The following is a 22,576-nucleotide window of genomic DNA, read 5'->3' on the forward strand; positions in this document are numbered from 1 at the left end:
CACTGGGAGAACTCTGCTATCCTTTTGCAAAAACAAAGACTTGATGCACTTGGAAAATAACTGTCAGCTCCTTTTGTTTACAGTAAACTTTAAAAAAGGAAGGAAAAATCTAATTGATATAATTTGACAATACTCTTTCTGACCATAGGCAGATTATGAAACATAAGAAATAAAAGAAAGACGTAGATTTATGTAGCGCCTTTCTCGACCTCAGGATGTCGCAAAGTGTTTCACAGCCAATGAAGTGTTTTTTGAAGTGGTTGTTATTGTAATGTGGGGGAAAACGTGCGCTGGGGATCCTTTACAAAAACAAAAATACTTTCACATCCCTTCCTCACGTTATTACATTTATTTATCCACAGCATTATCCATGAGAATGTAATTTAGTGGGTAGTTTGAGAGAAAATATGGAAGCAGTGCATTTTAAAAATGTCTGAATATCACAACATTATTATCAGGGGGTCTAGTTTGTGCTTTTATCGGGGTGTGAGGGAAGGTTTAAGCTATTTTTCAGTTGTACTAAGATCTGGACTTTTGGTGGCTTCTGTTTATAAAATATAGAATGGCAGTAAGATCTCAGCATGGTTTTTGAAGGTTATTTTGATGTGTTTGCTTCATACCAGGGTGTCCCAAGCGGTAGCCATCGGTCCGGTTAGCCTGTCCGTGAAGACGAGGTAACTTGGTGTTATCTGGGAGATTGTTTTCACTGACTGGAGACTCTAGAACCAGGGGTCACAGTCTCGAGCTTAGGGTTCTGTTATGTATGTAATTATGTAATACTTGCTACCAGAGGGCACGACTGTTGGAATCCTAATGGTCCCCTGCGCACACGTGCAAGGCCAGTATAAAAGGTGGGCTGCCATGTTGTTGAGGCACTCTGGAGTTGTAATAAAGAAGACTAAAGTCACACGAAGTTTAGCTCACAGTACTCAGCCTCGTGAAGTTCTTCTATACATAACAAGTTCGCCCATTTAGGACTGAGATGAGAAATTTCTTTACTCAAAGGGTTGTGAATCTTTGGAATTCTCTTCCCCAAAGGGCTGTGGATGCTCAGTCATTGAGCGTATTCAAGGCTGAGTTCAATAGATGTTTGCTTACTAATGGACTCACAAAGGGAGGCTCAGTGGGTAGCACACTCGCCTCTGAGTCAGAAGGTTGTGGGTTCAAGTCCCACTCCAGGCATTTGAGCACAAATATCTAGGCTGACACTCCAGTGCAGTGCTGAGGGAGTGCTGCATTGTCGGAGGTCCCGTCTGCCCTCTCAAGTGGATGTAAAAGATTCCATCGCACTATTTTGAAGCAGAGCAGGGGAGTTACTCCCAATATTTATCACTCAATCAACATAACACAAAAAAACAGATTATCTGGTCATTATCACATAGCTGTTTGTGGGAGCTTGCTTGTGCGCATATTGGCTGCCGCATTTCCCACATTACAACAGCGACTACACCCCAAAAAGTACTTTAGTAGCTGTAAAGCTCTTTTGGTTGCTGTGAAAGGCGCTATAGAAATGCAAATCTTTCTCTGTTATATTGCGGGAAGGTGGAACTGAGGTGTAGAAGATTAGCCATGATATTGAATGGCGGAGCAGGCTCGAAGGGCCGAATGGCCGACTCCTGCTCCTATTGTGTTCTTATCTGTGCTTAAATTTTTTTTTTTTACTCACTGTTTTGTTCTTTTAAATTCTGTGGCTTTGAAGGGCTGTCCCTGATGCTGTTGTCTCATCGATGGTTCAATCCTAAATGGGAACGGCCAAGATCTATTTTTATCAGCAGCTTGAGATATTTGCAAATTAATGGAAACAGAGATTACATTTTTTATGTGGCTCGTGAGGCTTCATGGCATGTATCTAAGCAACCCATGAAGACAAACTTTGGACATTCCTGCAGTGGGAGATTTGGGGCAACAGAAAAAGGGGAAAACTAGCCTCTTTTTTTTTCTCTATCTGGGAAACCACTTTTGCCTGAGTGAATATAGGTTGGAGGCTCTATTGAGACATTTTACATGCTTTATTGATCCTTATGGTCCAAAAATGCTGATTTCTAAATTTTTAATCAGGTTTTGATTGTTCCACCCACAACACTGGAAAGACTAATTTTCTTTGTTTTTCTATTTTTAAAAGACATATTGCACCGATCCTGCTATCTATTTTCAGTTCCCTTTTCTGGCAGTTTACTTTCTAGAGTGTCCATGGATGAAAATGAAGAAAGACTTTCACAACCACCGGACGTCTCAAAGCGGTTTACGGCCAATGAAGTACTTTTGGAGGGTAGTCACTGTTGTAATGTAGGAAACATGGCAGCCATTGTGTGCACAGCAAGCTCCCAAAAACAACAATGTGATAATGACCAGATCATAGTTTTTTTTGTTATGTTGATTGAAGGATAAATATTGGCCAGGACACTGGGGATAACTCGCATGGTCATTTTCGAAATAGTGCCATGGGATCTTTTACGTCCACCTGAGAAAGCAGGCCTTGGTTTAACATTTCATCCGAAAGACGGCACCTTTGACCGAGCAGCACTTCCTCAGCACTGCACTGGGAATGTCAGCCTAGATTTTATGTCTTCTGGGACTTGAACTCAACCTGGGACTCTTGACTCAGAGGCCAGTGTGTTAGCTATGAGCCACAGCTGACACACGGTGCGTTAACAGCTTTGCAGGTCTACCACATATTGCCACAGTATGGTAGGATGTGAATTTGAATCCACGTTCCCCTGTTTGAGTTACTGTGTTACCGAGTGGAGATCAAGTTCTTCCCCACAGGCAGTGAAAGTCATGCTACAGTTGCGTTCAGGAACTTTGAGGGTTTGGTTTCTGAGTGATATTTACAGCTGCCTATGAACAGATTGGCTGCGCCTCTCTGTTTGGCTGTGGTAGATGTGCATTGCAGAGATACCCAGTTGAGTGAGAAGAGGAAATAGTTTTAACACACTGGCCTTGCACCTCTGGGCCTTTTTTTTTGCAATACCTGTAGGGATGACGCTGTGTTGCCCCAGTGTCGCCGTACAGCTACGAGAGCTGTTAAGGCAAGTGCCCCGTAATAACTGTACAATGCAGTGTCATTGCACAATGATAAAGTGCAACTTCCCCACTGACACCTGGGAGTCCCTGGCCAAAGACCACCCTGAGGGCGCTGAGCACCTCGAGTCTCATCGCCGAGAGCATGCAGAAATCAAGCGCAGGCAGCGGAAAGAGCGTGCTGCAAAACCAGTCCCACCCACCCTTTCCCTCAACGACTATCTGTCCCACCTGTGACAGGGACTGTGGTTCTTGTATTGGACTGTTCAGCTACCTCAGGACTCCCTTTTAGAGTGGAAGCAGGTCTTCCTCGATTCTGAGGGACTGCCGATGATGATGAATAATTTACTGGAATTCTTTGAGGATATAACGAGCATGGTGGATAGAGGTGTACCGATGGATGTGGTGTATTTAGATTTCCAAAAGGCATTCGATAAGGCGCCACACAAGGTTACTGCAGAAGATAAAGGTACGCGGAGTCAGAGGAAATGTATTAGCATGGATAGAGAATTGGCTGGCGAACAGAAAGCAGAGAGTCGGAATAAATGGGTCCTTTTCGGGTTGGAAATCGGTGGTTAGTGGTGTGCCACAGGGATCGGTGCTGGGACCATAACTGTTTACAATATACATAGATGACCTGGAAGAGGGGATAGAGTGTAGTGTAACAACATTTGCAGATGATACAAAGATTAGTGGGAAAGCGGGTTGTGTAGATGACAGAGGCTGCAAAGAGATTTGGATAGGTTAAGCGAATGGGCTAAGGTTTGGCAGATGGAATACAATGTCGGAAAGTGTGAGGTCACCCACCTTGGGGAGGAAAAAACAGTAAAAGGGAATATTATTTGAATGGGGAGAAATTACAACATGCTGAGGTGCAGAGGGACCTGGGGGTCCTTGTGCATGAATTCCAAAAAATTAGTTTGCAGATGCAGCAGGTAATCAGGAAGGCGAATGGAATGTTGGCCTTCATTGCGAGAGGGATGGAGTACAAAAGCAGGGAGGTCCTGCTGCAACTGTACAGGGTATTGGTGAGACCGCACCTGGAATACTGCATGCAGTTTTGGTCACCTTACTTAAGGAAGGAAATACAGGTTTTGGAGGGGGTACAGAGACGATTCACTAGGCTGATTCCGGAGATGAGGGGGTTACCTTATGATGATAGATTGAGTAGACTGGGTCATTACTCGTTGGAGTTCAGAAGGATGAGGGGTGATCTTATAGAAACATTTAAAATAATGAATGGGATAGACAAGATAGAGGCAGAAAGGTTGTTTCCACTGGTCGGGGAGACTAGAACTAGGGGGCACAGCCTCAAAATACGGGGGAGCCAATTTAAAACTGAGTTGAGAAGGAATTTCTTCTCCCAGAGGGTTGTGAATCTGTGGAATTCTCTGCCCAAGGAAGCAGTTGAGGCTAGCTCATTGAATGTATTCAAGTCACAGATAGATAGATTTTTAACCAATAAGGGAATTAAGGGTTATGGGGAGCGGGCGGGTAAGTGGAGCTGAGTCCACGGCCAGATCAGCCATGATCTTGTTGAATGGCGGAGCAGGCTCGAGGGGCTAGATGGCCTACTCCTGTTCCTAATTCTTATGTTCTTACCCACAATCACATTGTGATTTCATATCAGTTATCACCTTCATACCATGTGGTGCCCGCTGGTTGGGGAAGGCATCAAGTGTATAGGTGGACATGGCATGCTCACTCTTCAGGGTAATCCGGGCATGGACAATAGGGAGGCAGGCTCCCAGAGCCAGCCCTTCCTGCTGGGATGGAAGTCCCCTCTGTCTGCTGCCTGTAAAGTCATGTGTAACCACTGGAGGAGCAGAGGAATTGCAGGAATGTGTTTCTCCCTCCCCACTTCCTGTAGTGAACAAGTACTTCCTGACACCAGTCCTGAATTTACATGTGACCACCTTGTGCTTCTAGCCTCTAGTCCTGCAGTGGTGGTTTAACTTGACTTTGTGCTCGGGACTAATTTTTTCTATTCCATCCTAGATGGCGAGATGTTGTTTCCCCTTGCTGGAGAGTCCAGAACTAGGGGCCGTAGTCTCAGGATAGAGGGTCGGCCATTTAGGACTGAGATGAGGAGGAATGTCTTCGCTCAGAGGGTGGTGAATCTTTGAAATACTCTACCCCGGGGGGCTGTGGATGCTCACAGTCTTTGAGCAAATTCAAGACTGAGATCGATAGATTTTTGGACTCAAGGGATATGGGGATAGGGCAGGAAAGTGGAATTGATGTAGAAGATCAGCCATGATCTTCTTGAATGGCAGAACAGGCTCAAGAGGCCGTATGGCCTACTCCTGCTCCTGTTGTTCTAAGTTAATATGTGATGCACGTTTATTACATCCCTGCTCATTTGTCTCCTTTCAAGGCTGAAAGTTTTTTTTACCTTTCGTTCTTTTAAGGGGTGTCGCAGTTGTATGAGTTGGGCTGGGTGCTCTTTACCTTTCCGCCATTGTTCATAAGTTTATATGTGACCTTCAGGGCTCGTGACCGAGGGTCGTGCGGCTCTTTGTTGGCCAGCGCGGACACGATGGGCCGAAGTGGCCGCCTTTTGCGCTGTAAATTTCTATGGTTCTATGTTCCCCAACGGTTTAAAAGTCAACTTCATAGTCCTGCTCCGCACCATTTCCAGAGCTTGGACGATGCTCCCTTCTGAATAATGTAAACAGTCATTCTTCAGGGATGTGTCTGGACAATGAGCGTGAGCGGGCAGTTTGGCCATAGTGGGCATTGCTGCTATACCTGACTCTGACACCCACATACCATGTGGGTGCGTATTGTACAGCAACCGTAAGTGTCGACAGAGAAGAGACTAGGAGAACACTGGGAGGGTGTGAAATTAAGCGAACATTTTAACAATTCTGAAAAAAGCCGAGAGAGCTTTGAATTGAAGCCAAGCTACTCCTATACTGGCTCCATTTTGTCAAAGAATGGTTGCTTCTAGGAGGAAATGAAACCTTGCAGTGATCTGTGTTGCACCAAAATAACTCGAGTGCCGTTGAATAAATTTAGCTTGTGTTATTAGTCGATGACCATGCCCCATTTTTCCCTCTTCTCTGACCTTTGCACCTTACTCTGCTGCCTACATGGTGTGCAGCTGTTTTGTCTATGGGCCAATTGCCCTCCTAACACTCACTGTCCAGGCTAGTACCTGGAAACGTACCATTGAGTTATTCCCCCAGGACCTAATCTCCAAGCTCGAAGTCAGGCGCAGAAGGGGCATGTAGCTGAGTCTTCGTGTCAGAGGATTGAGTTATGAGAGAGGGTTAGAAAAACGTTCAGCCTTGGAAAGGAGACATGAGATAGGCTTTAAGTTCTTGTTTTATTAGTTGATAACTTCTGAAGATTAAATATATGGAGCTGCCCTTCAAAGTAAACTACTTGAATACCTACCCTGTGATGTCTTAACAGCCTGCCTCTGCAGTGATATTGAATGTCAAGTTGTGTCCTGGCTCAAATCAAACACTCCCTGATATGTGCCACTGCCAAAGTACACTGTCGGTCATTTGAGCTTCATTCCTGTCGAATGTTCTTCCCCCCCCCCCTGTTTTAGATTTCTCCCCTAAGTATTGAAAGTTCTGAACCTTGTGTAAGGCTCTGTCGGCTATTCTGCCCCGAATAAATGACCCCCCTTCATCGTGGTCCTGGACAGTGAGTGCGGGCAGGCCGTTCAACCAGAAAAGACGCGACTACTGAGACTCGTTTAAACACAATAGAAATCATAGAAAAATTACGACACAGAAAGAGGCCATTCGGCCCATTGTGTCCGTGCCGGTTGAAAAACAGCTACCCAGCCTAATCCCACCTTCTAGCACGAGATCTGTCGTCCTGTAAGTCTTGGCTCTTTAAGTGCACATCCAAGTACTTTTTAAATGTGATGAGGGTTTCGGCCTCTGCCACTCTTTCAGGCAGTGAGTTCCAGACTCTGGGGGAAGAAATGTTTCCTCATCTCCTCTCTAATCCTTCTACCAACTACTTTAAATCTATGCCCCCTGGTTATTGACTCCTCTCATGGCCGACTGGATTTGAAGCCCTTCCCCTCCCCTCCCTAGCTCAGGAATGCTGATGCCAGTTGTACTACCCCTTCTCCCCAACCTGAGATCAGTTAACTGAGCACAGATTGGGGGTCAAATGTGGTGCCTTCTGGTCACCATGATTCAATTGCACGCTGCCTTTACTGATGGAGCCATCGGAGCAGCTGACATCCAGTTCATTCTCAGCCTCTGATTGGTGATGCGAGTGCCAGGACCTGTACTCAGAGGCCCGACATATCTCCGGCTCCATCAGTTGTTTAGTTGAAGCCTGTTTAATGGAAGTAAACCAAGTCATTGATGAGCTTTAGATTGGCAATAGTGGTCTAAAAATAGATCTGATTGGTGATGGGAATTAATCATCTGGACTGGTTGATGGAGTTGAGGATATCTGACTGGGTAAAGGACATTTCTTTGGCCCTTCGTAATAACTGTTCTGAGCATCACTCCACATATACCCGTTCAAACAAATAGGACTCTGTTGTCCAAATGCTTTTAATAATAACATTTAAACGGTATTCAGCCCTGGTTTCCCCGATCCCGTGGTCGTTCAGTACCCTGCCCCGTATGGTACTGAAACGTACATATCAGTAAGGCCCCAAATTTGATTCCTGGTCTATACTGTGTTAACTGTGGCAGCATTTAAAAAGATAGAAAGACATGCATTTATATAGCGTCTTTCACAACCACCAGACGTCTCAAAGTGCTTTACAACCACTGTTGTAATGTAGGAAACACAGCAGCCAATTTGCGCACAGCAAGCTCCCACAAGCAGCAATGTGATCATGAACACACAATCTGTTTTTTGTGATGTTAATTGAGGGATAAGTATTGGCTAGGACACCAGGGATAACTCCCCTGCTGTTCTTCAAAATAGTGCCATGGGAACTTTTACATCCACTTGAGAGAGCAGACGGGGCCTCAGTTTAACTTCTCATCCGAAAGACGGCACCTCTGACAATGCAGCACTCTCTCAGCACTGCACTGGGAGTGTCAGCCTAGCTGTTTTTGTGCTCAAGTCCCTGGAGTGGTACTTGAACCCACAACCTTCTGACTGAGAGGCGAGAGTGCTACCCACTGAGCCACGGCTGACACTTACACTAGGGCCACTACAATTGACCCGAGTACCCTGGGGCGTGGGAAAGGAAAATCCATTGTGGTTCTCTCTTCTGTTTATGTCCAGTAATTCCTGCTGGTAAAAGAAGAAAGACATGTATTAATATAGTGCCGTTCATGACCTCAGGACTTCCCAAAGCACTTTACAGCCAATGGAGTACTTCAGAAGTGTAGTCACCATTGCAACGTAGAAAAGGTGGCAGCCAATTTACATACACCTCTAAACCCTGCTGTTTTGGTCCCGTTAGTTGAGGGATAAATATTGGCCACGACACTGGGGAGAACTCCCTGGCTCTTGTTTTAAAATAGAACATAAGAACATAAATAAGAACATAAGAAATAGGAGCAGGAGAAGGCCATATGGCCCCTCGAGCCTGCTCCACCATTTGCTACGATCATGGCTGATCCGATCATGGACTCAGCTCCACTTCCCTGCCCGCTCCCCATAACCCCTTATTCCCTTATCGGTTAAGAAACTGTCTTATCTTGGTCTTAAATTTATTCAATCACCCAGCTTCCACAGCTCTCTGAGGAAGCAAATTCCACAGATTTACAACCCTCAGAGAAGAAATTTCTCCTCATCTCAGTTTTAAATGGGGGGCCCCTTATTCTAAGATCATGCCCCCCTAGTTCTAGTCTCCCCTATAGTGGAAACATCCTCTCTGCATCCAACTTGTCAAGCCCCCTCATAATCTTACACATTTAGATAAGCTAACCTCTCATTCTTCTGAATTCCCATTGTGCCATTAAATCTTTTAAGTCCACCGAGGATGGCAGACGGGGCCTCGGTTTAAGGTCTCATCCAAAAGACAGCATCTCCCTCAGTACTGCACCAAGTGGGACTTGAAGCAGTGACCTTGTGCCTCGGTGATGAGTGCGCTACCACTGAGCACTAGAATAACACGATTGTAATGTATTGATGTTGGATGTGGACGGTATCTTCTATTAATGCCAGAGTTGAAAGACCTGCAGGCATTCCCTATCTGTGCTCACACAAGTACAATGGTCACTTGGGTCAGGTACAGGTCAGGAGGGCAGCTAGTACCTACACCATAGGCAGTCCCTCGAAACGAGGATGACTTGCTTCCACAGCAAAAAAGGATGAGTTCACAGGTGTTTCAATGAAGGACCTAATATTCCACGTCCTGAACTACATAATGTAGGGTGGAAGATGCCTGTGTGTGGATTTTTTTAACGTGTGATGGCCGTTGCACACCAGCCACCACACGGGCTTGACAGAGCTAGGTCTTGGTCCAGTGGCAAGGATTAACCAAGACAACTGGAGACCTGCTCTGCTGCACGGACCCAGTGCGCACACATATCGCAGTGTGGGCTGGCCCGTGCTGCCCCTGGGCCCTCGCCTGTTCTGGCCCCGAACTCCTGCCTCCCCTGGGCCCCGATCACGTCCCTCTACAATCTCTCGCCGCTCCTTCGCCCCGACCTCGCCGATCCTGCTGTATCTACCCACGCTCCAATCACCGACTTGGTCGGGGCCATAAAAGGAGCGGCGGCCATGGGCAGGGTGGCGCCGTATCGCTGCAAGGTACAGCGCGAGCTGGTGCAGGAGAACGACGGTAGCGAAGAGGGACGTCATCAAGGTCCAGGTTGCTGATTGGAGAGCGGGAAGGTAGTACCTATATACTGAGGCCTTAGCTAATGCTTCGAGAAAATGGCAGGAAAATGTCTTTCATAGCTTATCCAGTGAAGGAAAACTCTTTCTTTCAAGATATAATAGGGTTAATGTATGTCCAAGGATACAGACACCTATTGACAAGAGTTGATGTCTGTCCCTTGATCGCTCCGTTGACTTTGGAATGGTTCTGATGAGTTAAGGTTTTGATCAGATAAGAACCCTATGTACAGCTCTAGTTAACATCAGGAATTCAGGCCTGAGTTAGTGATAAACATGCTCAGTGCTAAAAGTTAATTTGGATGTGTGTATTTCAGTGGTTTCAGTAGAAGCCCCAACCTTGAGTGAATAATGGGTGAGATTACACAAAGTAATGTTTTAATCTTCATTAAGGTACAAAGGGAAGGTTCTTGCTTAGCCTTCAGGGTTTAGAAGTTAGTTTTCAGAAGTTTAATGCAGAACTAAGTAAACGTTTGAAGGAGAGACAATGGTATTCCATTGTGTTTAAGCTTAGTTCATAGAAGAGTCAGACTATTTTTTAACAAGGAAGAAAATAACACATTCATGGACAAAAGCAAAATACTGCGGATGCTGGAATCTGGGAATCTGGAATAAAAACAGAAAATCCTGGAAATCTCAGCAGGTCAGGCCATAAAAGGAGCGAAGTATCCATAGATATTCTTTTGGCTAGTCTTTCGGATGAGATGTTAAACCGAGGTCCCGTCCGCTCTCTCAATTGGACGTAAAAGATTCCATGGTACTATTTTGAAGAGCAGGGGAGTTATCCCCAGTGTCCTGGCCAATATTTATCCCTCAATCAACATTACCAAAAAAGACAGATTTTCTGGTCATTATCACATTGCTGTTTGTGGGAGCTTGCTGTGCGCAAATTGGCTGCCGCTTTTCCCACATTACAACAGTGACTACACTCCGAAAGTGCTTCATTGGCTGTAAAGCGCTTTGAGACATCCGGTGGTCGTGAAAGGCGCTATATAAATGCAAGTCTTTTTTTTTCTTACGGTAATGCTACTCAACTGCCCTGACCTACCAATTGAGCATAAATCCTAAATTAGTGATGAATTCCATTTTTAGTTTTTGATTCTGTTTCTAATGATATCTCGTTCTTTCTTTCCAAAGGGGGAGTATGTGCTCTCTGTGCTCTTGGGCGATGAGCACACCGTCGAAGAGGATGTCACCCTCTATCTGTTGTTCTCCGGCTCGAGTCAGCGTCACTTAACCAGCACGCAGAGGGTCGACCAGAATACGTTGCAGACTGTTGCTCCTGGTAAGTGAGCGTGTTCTGGCGTTGATTTCCCCCCTCCCCCCCCCCCCCCCCCCCCCCGCCTGTCCCGATTACCCTTTGACACACGAGCTTCAGCAAGTAGAAAATGAACCGATTCAAGTTCGCACAATGAGGACGTTAAACCGTCGGTGACATCAACATTTCTGATGTGAGGCCCAACATGCTTCCGGCTGTTTGAGTGACCCTGCTTCAAAGCTGCTTCAGTGTGTCAGTGCTCGGCGCTCTAAGTGCAGTGTATTATATGGTCTGAGGAAATGATGTATTCCCGAATGAATTTCTATATAATAGCCTGGTCTTCACTGACATCATCATAAACAGTGTTAAATGAGCAATCATCGGACCGTTTCGATGTTCCTGATGATCTCAACTCGGTTTGAGCTCTGACCTCCTTCTCATTTATTCTCCTGCCAAGGAGCCTCTCCCCATCCTGTTCATCTTCTCGCACACTTACTTCATGGCTGATGATCTTCCCCTCCCTCCCTATTTTTTTTCCCTATTTATTTGTATTTTGTTAGAAAGCGTTGCCTGGTTTCATGAGCTATTTTGAAAGGGGAGGTGGGTGGGGGAGGATTCTGGTTCTTCATTGTACCACAGGCTGAGCTGTAGTAAGCAACGGGTGCAGTGTATCGAGCTGTGAAGGTAGTTGGTGTGTCCCCTGCAGCCTGGAAGACCCTGAAACGCTTCCCTCGCATAAAGTTTAGCTGTGCCTGCGCTTTGCTTTTCTTGTAGCATCGAAGACGACAAAATCTGGAGTCAGCAAAGGACAATCGGCCCATCAGCCCACTCCATTGAAGCCCATTGGATATTTAAGACTTGCATTTATATAGCGCCTTTCACGGCCTCAGGACATCCAAACATGCTTTACAGCCAAGGGCAATTAGGGATGGTTAATAAATGCCGACATTGCCATGACGTGCACATCCCATGAATCAATAAATAAAGTGTGTTTTTTTTTACAAAAAGTACTTCTTGAAGTATACTCATCAAGGCTCCCTTTAAGCTGCGCAATGGTGCAGCGATTTACAGGTCCCGTGCAGCCAGTTCAACGGAGTTCTAATGGCAAAAGCCATGCCTGAGCGGTAATTTGAACGGGCCGCTCAGCCCCTTAAAGGAGCCATGCGTGCAAAAAAAAATTGTCGGGAACATTGGTAGCCATTGTTGTAATGTAGGAAACATTTACTCTCAAACTCGCACACATCCACCACTTGTCAATCCCGTTCTTTAGGGAAAATATTTCCTTCCCTTACCCACCCTCAAAACAAATTATAAGAAGATAAGAACATAAGAATTAGGAACAGGAGTCGGCCATCTAGCCCCTCGAGCCTGCTCCGCCATTCAAAAAGATCAAGCAATGCTCTATTTCTTCCCCCCCCCCCCCCCCCCCAAAAGATGCTGATCCAATTCATTTTAAAGCTCTTAATTGACTCCGAGTCAACTATCTTCTCTGTCTAGCTCATTTGGAAGCCTAAGTTACAGATGGGAGAATTGGGGTGATATTGTCAAAAGCTGAAAACTTTTTCTGCTTGTATTGCTTATTAGCTTTCTTTCAAGGAAGCATGTTTAATGTTAAATAAACATACAGAAGATTTTCAGTGACTAATTCTGTAGGGATAACTGGCTTGCAATAGAATTGAGTCTCTTAACACCGATACGGGTACGATGGCCTCTCTCTGCGCTGTAAATTTCTGTGTTTCTATGTTAACGATCACAAATGCTTAGAATGAGGCAGTGTCAGCTGTCTCCTCCTCCCCTTCCCTCCTGACACTGTGCATGTTTGGCTCTCGCTCGACCCTGCACTCTGTAGCTTAACACAGGCCTGACACAAATGCCTTGTAATTGAAGCTTGCAGATCGGAGTATCTGGCAGTCCTGGAACATGGGCCGTTAGTCATTAAATAGGTGACATGAGCAGTTTTATCAGCTCGAGTCCATCCAAGGCCATTTCCCTCTAAATATCCGTTGGCTCTTATCTGAGCAGCACAAGAGTTTTTATTTAAACTCCGGCTGTGCGTTAGCACTGAGGTACTGGCTCGAGAAAAGTCTGTTGCATTCGAAAGTTAAAGTATGGTTAGGACACTGCTTTAAAGCAACGTTAAATCATTTTAGTAATAGCAATTTAATTCAATTATTTAATCTGTAAATACAGGCAAATACTTTTTTCTTTTTTCCCTTTATGGTGGGGTGCGATCTCATATCTGGTACCTCGCCCAAGTGAGAGCCTAGAGCACAGAGTGTTGGCAGGTTGTTCGATCATCAAGGCAGGAGAACCGAGCCCAGTCCTGACCGCCCAAATGCACACTTTCCAGCCGGGAGTCACTGGATACTGATCAAACCTGGAAACTCTACCCAACTTATGGCCCTCCCTCCCCCTGGTGCACTGGGGCTATTAATGCCCTCCCCCTGCAAAATAAGCAATTCGAAAGCCAGTTCAGCACAGACTTGGGACTGATCCAGGAAATTCCATTTTCACATTTTTCTAACTCTTGCACTTTGACTAGAAAGCTGCTGTATAATTTCCGTACTAGGCTGTAACTGCATTCTCTGGTTGGTGCAGTGAGGATTATTGATTTAATATTTCATGTCGGCTTTTATTACTGTTCGAAGGCCTGTATTTTTCATGGTTTTTTTCCCCCAGTTATTTCTTAGCATCAAAAACTAGGGGAGAATTAAGGGGGGAAATTGGAGCCCAAAAAGTGGATAAACTTAGAAAAAAAATCTGGAAAAAAAGTCTGTTAATTTTAACATCTCTCAACCTCAGCAAAACAGACAAGGGATTAATGTGGTACAAGGATACTAAATGGCAATTATTAATTACAGCATTAACAGACATGTTTGTGAGCCTCAATGGCAGTTTCAAAAGTAATTTTACAATCTCAAAATACGTTTTCAGCAGTAAGGTATGTTAATGGTATTTGCGAATGGACTGTGCACTCTAAAATGTTGACGGCTAAAGCTAATGTATCGCATCAACACCCTTGTATCAGGGTGTTAGTTGTGGCTCTGGGCAGCATTTTCGCGTCTCGGGCGAAAGGTCATGGGTTCATGTCCCACTCGAGAATTGAGCACAAAATTCTAGGCTGATACTCCAGTGCCATCTATTCGATGAGACATTAAACTTGCTCTCTCAGTTGGTGTAACAGATCTCATGGCACTAAAAGAAAGAAAGACTTGCATTTATATAGCACCTTTCACAACCACTGGATGTTTCTAAGCGCCAATTAATTACTTTTGGAGTGTAGTCACTGTTGTAATTGGGAAACACGGCAGCCAACTTGCGCACAGCAAGCTCCCACAAACAGCAATGTGATGATGACCATATAATCTGTTTTTGTTATGTTGATTGAGGGATAAATATTGGCCAGGACGCCTGAGAGGGCAGACAGGACCTTGGTTTAACGTCTCATCCGAAAGACAGCACTTCTGAAAGTGCAGCACACTCAGCACTGCACTAGAGTGTCAGCCTAGATTTTTTTTTTTTTTGTGCTCAAGTTCCTGGAGTGGGACTTGAACCCACCACCTTCTGACTCAGAGGCGGGAGTGCTACCCACTGCGCCACAGCTGACACTATTCGAAGAAGAGCAGGAAAGTTCTCCCCGGTGCCCTGGTCAGCATTTATCCCTCAATCAATATCACTAAAAAAAAGATTATCTGGTGATTATCACATTGCTATTTGTGGGAGCTTGCTGTGCGCAAATTTTAAAATCATATATACCTGCAGTTACAAGGACTGAAAAAGTTTATAAAATGTAATTTTGCAATATGGGCTTATGAACAGTATAATTGAGATCATTGTATCACTATCACTAAAGAAATAGTACTCGGTAAAATAATGGGACTAAAGGTGGACAAGTCCCCTGGACCTGATGGTTTACATCCTAGGGTCATAAAAGAAGTGGCTGCAGAGATAGTGGATGCATTGGTTATAATCTACCAAAATTTCCTGGATTCTGGTGAGGTCCCATTGAATTGGAAAACCGCAAATGTAACGCCCCTAATTAGAAAAGGAGGCAGACAGAAAGCAGGAAACTATAGACCAGTTAGACTATCATCTGTCGTTGGCAAAATGCTGGAGTCCATTCTTAAGGAAGTAGTAGCAGGACATTTGGAAAATTCCATGATTCAATCAAGCAGAGTCAACATGGTTTTATGAAAGGGAAATCATGTTTGACAAATTTGCTGGATTTCTTTGAGGATGTAACGCACAGGGTGGATAAAGGGGAACCAGTGGATGTGGTGTATTTGGATTTCCAGAAGGCATTCGATAAGGTGCCACATAAAAAGTTACTACACAAGACAAAAGTTCACGGGGTTGGGGTAATATATTAGCATGGATAGAGGATTAGTTAACTGACAGAAAACAGACAGTTGGGATAAATGGGTCCTTTTCCGGTTGGCAAAGAGTAACTAGTGGGGTGCCGCATGGATCGGTGCTGGAGCCTCAACTATTTACAATCTGTATTAATGACTTGGATGAAGGGACCGAGTGTAATGTAGCCAAGTTTGCTGATGATACAAAGATGGGTGCGAGAGCAAATTGTGAGGAGGACAAAAGAAATCTGCAAAGAGATATAGACAGGCTAAGTGAGTGAGCAAAAATTTGACAGATGGAGTATAATGTGCGAAAATGTGAAGTTATCCACTTTGGCAGAAAAAATAGAAAAGCAAATTTGATTTAATTGTTGAACAATTGCAAAGTGCTGCAGTACCGAGGGACCTGGGGGTCCTTGTGCATGAAACATAAAAAATTAGTATGTAGGTACAGCAAGTAATCAGGAAGGCAAATGGAATGTTGGCCTTTATTGCAAGGGGGATGGAGTATGAAAGCAGAGAAGTCCTGCTACAACTGTACAGGGTATTGGTGAGGCCACACCTAGAGTACTGTGTACAGTTTTGGTCTCCATATTTAAGGAAGGATATACTTGCATTGGAAGCTGTTCAGAGAAGGTTCATTAGGTTGATTCCGGAGAGTAAAGGGTTAACTTATGAAGATAGGTTAAGTAAGTTGGGCCTATACTCATTGGCGTTCAGAAGAATGAGAGGTGATCTTATCGAAACATATAAGATGATGAGGGGGCTCGACAAGGTGGATGCAGTGAGGATATTTCCACTCATAGGGGAAACTAAAACTAGGGGGCATAGTCTCAGAATAAGGGGTCGCCCATTTAAAACTGAGACGAGGAGGAATTTCTTCTGAGGTTGGAAAACTCTGGAATTCTCTGTCCCGGAGAGCTGTGGAGGCTGAGTCATTGAATATCTTTAAGGCAGAGATAGATTTTTGAGCGATAAGGTAGGGTTATGGGGAGTGGGCAGGGAAGTGGAGCTGAGTCCATGATCAGATTGGCCATGATATTAAATGGCGGAGCAGGCTCGAAGGGCCAAAAGGCCTTTTCCTGCTCCTATTTCTTATGTTCTTATGTATCCCATTTGTTCATAAGATAGCTGTAGTTGTTGTAGCTGTAGTTAAACAATGACTCTCTTTCAAAATTATCATCTTTGTTTTAAAATTTTCCATGGCCTCACCCCTCTCTATCTCTGTAATCTCCTCCAGCCCCACAACCCCCCCGAGATGTCTGCGCTCCTCTAAATCTGCCCTCTTGAGCATCCCTGATTATATTCGCTCAACCATCGGCCATGCTTTCTGGTGCCTGGGCCCCAAGCTCTGGAACTCCCTGCCTAAACCCCTCCATCTCTCTACCTCTCTTTTCTCCTTCAAGAAGCTCCTTAAAACCCACCTCTTCGACCAAGCTTTTGGTCACCTGCGCTAATTTCTCCTTATGTGGCTCGGTGTCAAATTTTTAAATCTCCTAATACTCCTGTGAAGCGCCTTGGGACATTTCACTACGTTAAAGGTGCTATATAAATGCAAGTTGTTGTTGAGGCTCCTCAGTGTGTGGCCTGACATTAGACACGATGGATCTGAGTTGTGGTCAGAAAATGATGATACATTTCAGAAGAATACCACTATTTACCAATTCACCGGCGATTGGTTTAAAAAAAATACCTGAATATAAAAGTCCTTATTCAGCTGTTGCTTTCACAAACCTACGGGGAATTTTCGCACAGGTGCAGAGCGGTGGAGAGGTATCTCCCGAGACTGCGAGCTTCATAGTTTTCTTTTGCTTTCTCCCGAACTTTAACAGGTCATCGAATTTCCTTGCTGTATGCAAACTATTCCAGCTGCTGGTGCTCTGTTACCAGTGGAATGGCAGAGAGAGAAGCTGTGGAAATGGAGTTTTAAAATCGGAATTTGTATTCCACCTGTCAGCGTCGTGTCCTTTGCAGCAGTGAGTTACGCCGCTGCCATTCTGTGGATCTGCCGGGTGCTTGCGTATTACGGCGGTTTGCGGAGAGCAGCGCACTCCAGCTGACCAGTTTCTACTGTTTACACTTCTCTCCTCAAACCAGGCGGGGGCAGAAGTGAATTGGGCAGCAGCTCTTGCAACCCACATGAAAATTGGCCTCCGTCGGCATTGGAACAAATGCAAACATCGAGTTTATGTTAGCATTTGGAGCCCCGAGAGAACTGTGTATTTTGTTGCCTGCAGTTTTTCAATGCAAAAATGGCGTTTAATGCTAAATCTTTTTTTTGAAACTGGCACCTGGTGCTGTTCTTTCTGGTTACATCTTCCTCCCCACCGATCCAAGATGGTGTTCAACTATTTTGCCAAGTGCTGAATCTGCTGTGTTGGCTTCTTCAACAGCACCTCCCAAACCCGCAACCTCCACCACCTCGAAGGTCAAGGGCAGCAGGCGCATGGGAACACCACCTGTAAATTCCCCTCTCAGTCACACACCATCCTGACTTGGAACTATATCGGCCGTTCCTTCATCGCCGCTGGGTCACAATCCTGGAACTCCCTCCCTAACAGCTCTGTGGGAGCACCTTCACCACACGGACTGCAGCGGTTCAAGAAGGCCGGGTCATTGAATATATTTAAGTTGGAGATGGACAGATTTTTTGAACGATGAGGAAGTCGAGGGTTACGGGGAGCGGGCAGGGAAGTGGAGTTGAGGCCAAGATCAGATCAGCCACGATCTTATTGAATGGCGGAGCAGGCTCGAGGGGCCAGATGGCCTACTCCTGCTCCTATTTCTTATGTTCTTATGTAAGGCGGCTCACCACCACTTTCTGAAGGGCAGTTGGGGATGGGTAATAAATGCCGGCATTTGCCAGCGATGCCCACATCCCGGAACACACACACACAGAATGTTTTGAGATTTAACCCAACAAGGATCTGCATTAACATTTCTAGTCACAAGCTTTGAGGTGATCCCGTGTGTTTGGGAGTTGTAATGCAGTGCTAAAGCTCACTGAATGGCCCCTGGATTAAAGACTGCTAGACTGCACTGCCTCAAAATCTGTTATGCATTTTGGGAGGAAGAATGAGGAGAGGCAATATAAACGAAATGGTACAATTTTAAAGAGGGTGCAGGAACCAAGACCTAGTGATTCACATATTCAAATCTTTGAAGGTGGCAGGGCAAGTTGATAAAGCTGTTTTTTAAAAAAAGCATATAGCTTTATAACTAGAGGCATAGAGTACAAAAGCAAGGAAGTTATGCTAATCCTTTATCAATCATTGGGTAGGCTGCAGCTGGAGTCTTGTGTCCAATTTTAGGCATCACACTTTAGGAAGGATGTTAAGGCTTTGGGGAGGGTGCGGAGGAGATTTACCAGAACGATACCAGGAATGTAGGACTTCAGTTATATGGGAGGACTGGTGACATTAGAAACTGAGATTGTTCTGAGTGCAGAGAAGGTTAAGGGGAGATTTAATGGAAGTGCTCAAAATTCTGAGGGGTTTTGATCGAGTAAATAAGGAGGGTCAGTAACCAGAGGACACAGATGTAAGATAATTGGCAAAAGAACCAGAGGAGAAATTATTTTAAATAGCAAGTTATGATCTGGAATGCACTGCCTGAAAGGGTGGTGCAAACAGTAACTTTCACAAGGGAATTGGATATATATTTGAAAAGAAAAAGTTAGCAGGACTATGGGGAGAGAGCAGGGACTAATTGGATAGCTCTTTCAAAGAGCCAGCAATGAAACGATGGGCTGAACAACCTCCTTCTGCGCTACAATATTCTTTGATTCTATGAAAATAAAAGGAAAGGCCAAGATGCTAGTTGTGGGAATTTTTTTTGTGAAGACCTTAAGGTGGGTTCCCCGCTCAGGCCTGAGTAAAAATGGCAGTCGGGTCTCAATGATGTCATTGGGCCGCAACATGCCGAGGTAAAGAAGGACCCTCTTGGCTCTGGGTGGGTGTCTGTGCTGCCTGCTCAGGGGAGCAGGTTAAAATTGCAGATGGTGCGATCATGGCGGCTTTCGGTAAGTTAAGTGCCTGGGCGATTTTTAACTGCCCGCCTGCCAGGTTTCTGCTGAGCGAGTAGGGTTAAAATCGTCCTCTGCATGAATTTCCTGCTGTGTGAGCAGCCCCTCCAACGTGAAAGTAAGATTTTTCTTTTTCCGTTTGACTTTATTTTTTGTCGTATGATAATTTGAGCCTCGCCAGCCCATCTGATTTAGGTCCATTTATTTTATTGTACTCAATAATGTGACTGACCCCAATCTAAGTGTCTGTGTTTTTACAAAGAACAGCAGGAAAGGAAATTGGGCAAAGTTAAACTGTACTTGACCTTTTTGGAAGCTAGAAATTAATGGAATTCCTTTGACAGAATCTGGATTCCAGCGGCCGATTTTAACCTTTAAACCTGCATAATAAACAGGGGCTTCATTACTGAGTGCAAAAAGTTCTGTCATTTTGAAATATATTCCTGCTGGAGGAGAACGCGGTTGTCCCGAGTTTATATTGGCCTTTCCCTTTGTTCATTTGGAGGCCGGTTTGGAAAATAGAGACCTGATATTCTGCCAATGTGGCCGCCTCTGTTTTCCAAATGTTTTCAAACAGTTTTCCTCAGAAAATGAAGCAGTCCATGCCAGCATGCAGCAAGACCTGGACGACATTCACACTCGGGCTGAAGAGTGGCAAATAACATTCACGCCACACAAGTGCCACGCAATGATAAGAACATAAGAAATAGGAGCAGGAGTAGGCACCTCAAGCCTGCTCCACCATTTAATACGATCATGGCTGATCCGATCATGGACTCAGCTCCACTTCCCTGCCCGCTCTCCATAGCCCCTTATTCCCTTATCGTTTAAGAAACTGTCTATTTCTGTCTTAAATTTATTCAATGTCCCAGCTTCCACAGCTCTCTGAGGCAGCAAATTCCACAGATCCACAACCTTCTGAGAGAAGAAATTTCTCCATCTCAGTTTTAAATGGGTGGCCCCTTACTCTAAGATCATGGCCTCTAGTTCTCGTCTCCCACATCAGTGGAAACATCCTCTCTGCATCCACCTTGTATGTTTCAATAAATTTACACCTCCTTCTTCTGAATTCCAATGAGTAGAGGTTCAACCTACTCAACCTTTCCTCATAAGTCAACCCCTCATCTCAGGAATCAACCTTGTGAACCTTCTCAGAACTACCTCCAAAGCAAGTTTTTCGTTTCTTAAATATGGAAACCAAAACTGCACGCAGTATTCCAGGTGTGGCCTCACCAATACCCTGTACAACTGTAGCAAAACTTCCCTGCTTTCATACTCCATCCCCTTTGCAATAAAGGCCAAGATTCCATTGGCCTTCCTGATCACTTGCTATACCTGCATACTATCCTTTTGTGTTTCATGCACAAGTACCCCCAGGTCCCGCTGTACTGCAGCATTTTGCAATCTTTCTCCATTTAACTAATAACTTGCTCTTTGATTTTTTTTCTGCCAAATGGCATGACTTCACACTTTCGAACATTATACTCCATCTGCCAAATTTTTGCCCACTCACTTAGCCTGTCTATGTCCTTTTGCGGATTTTTTGTATCCTTCTCGCACATTGCTTCTCCTCCCATCTTTGTATCGTTGCCAAACCTGGCTACATTACACTCAGTCCCTTCCTCCTAGTCATTAATATAGATTGTAAATAGTTGGGGTCCCAGCACTGATCCCTGCAGCACCCCACTGGTTACTGATTGCCAACCAGAGAATGAACCATTTATCCCTACTCTCTCTTTTCCAATCCTCTATCCATGCTAATATATTATCCCCAACCCCGTGAACTTTTATCTTGTGCAGTAACCTTTTTATGTGGCACCTTATCAAATGCCTTCTGGAAGTCCAAATACACCACATCCACTGGTTTCCCTTTATCCACCCTGATCGTTACATCCTCAAAGAATTCTAGCAAATTTGTCAAACATGACTTCCCCTTCATAAATCCATGCTGACTCTGCCTGACCGAATTTTGCTTTTCCAAATGTCCTGCTACTGCTTCTTTAATAATGGATTCCAACATCTTCTCAACCACAGATGTTAGGCTAACTGGTCTATAGTTTCCTGCTTTTTGTCTGCCTCCTTTTTTAAATAGGGGTGTTACATTTGCAATTTTCCAATCTGCTGGGACCTCCCCAGAATCCAGGGAATTTTGGTAAATTATCTCCAACAAGTGAGAGTCTAACCACCTCCCCTTGATATTCAACAGCATTAACATCACCGAATCCCCCACCATCAACATCCTAGTGGTCACCATTGACCAGAAACTTAACTGGACCAACCATATAAATACTGTGGCAACAAGAACAGGTCAGAGGCTGGGTATTCTGCGGCAAGTACTTTATCTTCTGACTCCCCAAAGCCTTTACACCATCTGGCCTGACCCTGCGATCCACCACCCCCCCACCCCGGGGCCATGATCTCTCTGCCTCACTCCCAACCCCAAGCCAGTCAGCCCCGATATCCCCTCGCTCTCAGTACCTGTACCATCCAATTTAACGTGAGCACCCCTCGTCTGGAAAAATCTCGTTATCCAGAACAGGCCAGGTCCTGAGGGTTCCGGATAAGGGAGATTCAACCTGTATGACCATGCACAGGGAGAAGCAACCGTACCAAGGACTGGTATCGCAGGAATTTGATTCTGCTCATTGCTATGAACAGAGAAAAGCTTGAGGTTCTTGTGGGCAAGACATAGATGTAATGTATTTGCTTCATGGGTTCTTTGCTTAAGAATTCATAGCAACACATTTCTATTAAGAACTATTTGGTTTATTAATAAAGGTTTAACAATCACACTACACATTACCAGTTCATCCACTAGGCTCACAACTGCATACCTCATCGTGGATGAACTAGACACAACTGACTGGGGTTTTATTGAGTCTTGCGAACATCACGTGACTGGCTAAGCCACTCCTAATCCAACAGCTCTGCAAACCAGTGAGCATACGTTACAGTAGGTTACCTCTAAATTAATGCTTGCTGCAACAACCTTGGTTCAGTGATTGTTGGTGGCCTCTGCATTTTGCACTTACTCATGCAAGTATCATTTGAAAGAAACTGCTTCTCTGCAAAGTGTGAGGCTTTGCTTGTTGGTATTCTGGGTGGAATTTTTCAGTAGGATATTGAGAAGCTGTT

The 22,576-nt window shown here is 44.8% G+C and overlaps 1 protein-coding gene across 1 annotated transcript in view; it reads left to right on the forward strand.

Moving 5' to 3' along the window:
• Positions 1 to 22,576, forward strand: part of LOC139227958 (A-kinase anchor protein 13) — a 250,821-nt gene that overhangs the window by 174,601 nt on the left and 53,644 nt on the right. The window contains exon 4 of the mRNA XM_070859119.1: positions 10,945 to 11,092. Within this exon, the coding sequence (XP_070715220.1) occupies positions 10,945 to 11,092 (148 nt within the window). The remainder of the gene's footprint in view (positions 1 to 10,944; positions 11,093 to 22,576) is intronic.

Source organism: Pristiophorus japonicus, chromosome 17, assembly GCF_044704955.1.
Source record: "Pristiophorus japonicus isolate sPriJap1 chromosome 17, sPriJap1.hap1, whole genome shotgun sequence".
NCBI classification, from domain to species: domain Eukaryota; kingdom Metazoa; phylum Chordata; class Chondrichthyes; family Pristiophoridae; genus Pristiophorus; species Pristiophorus japonicus.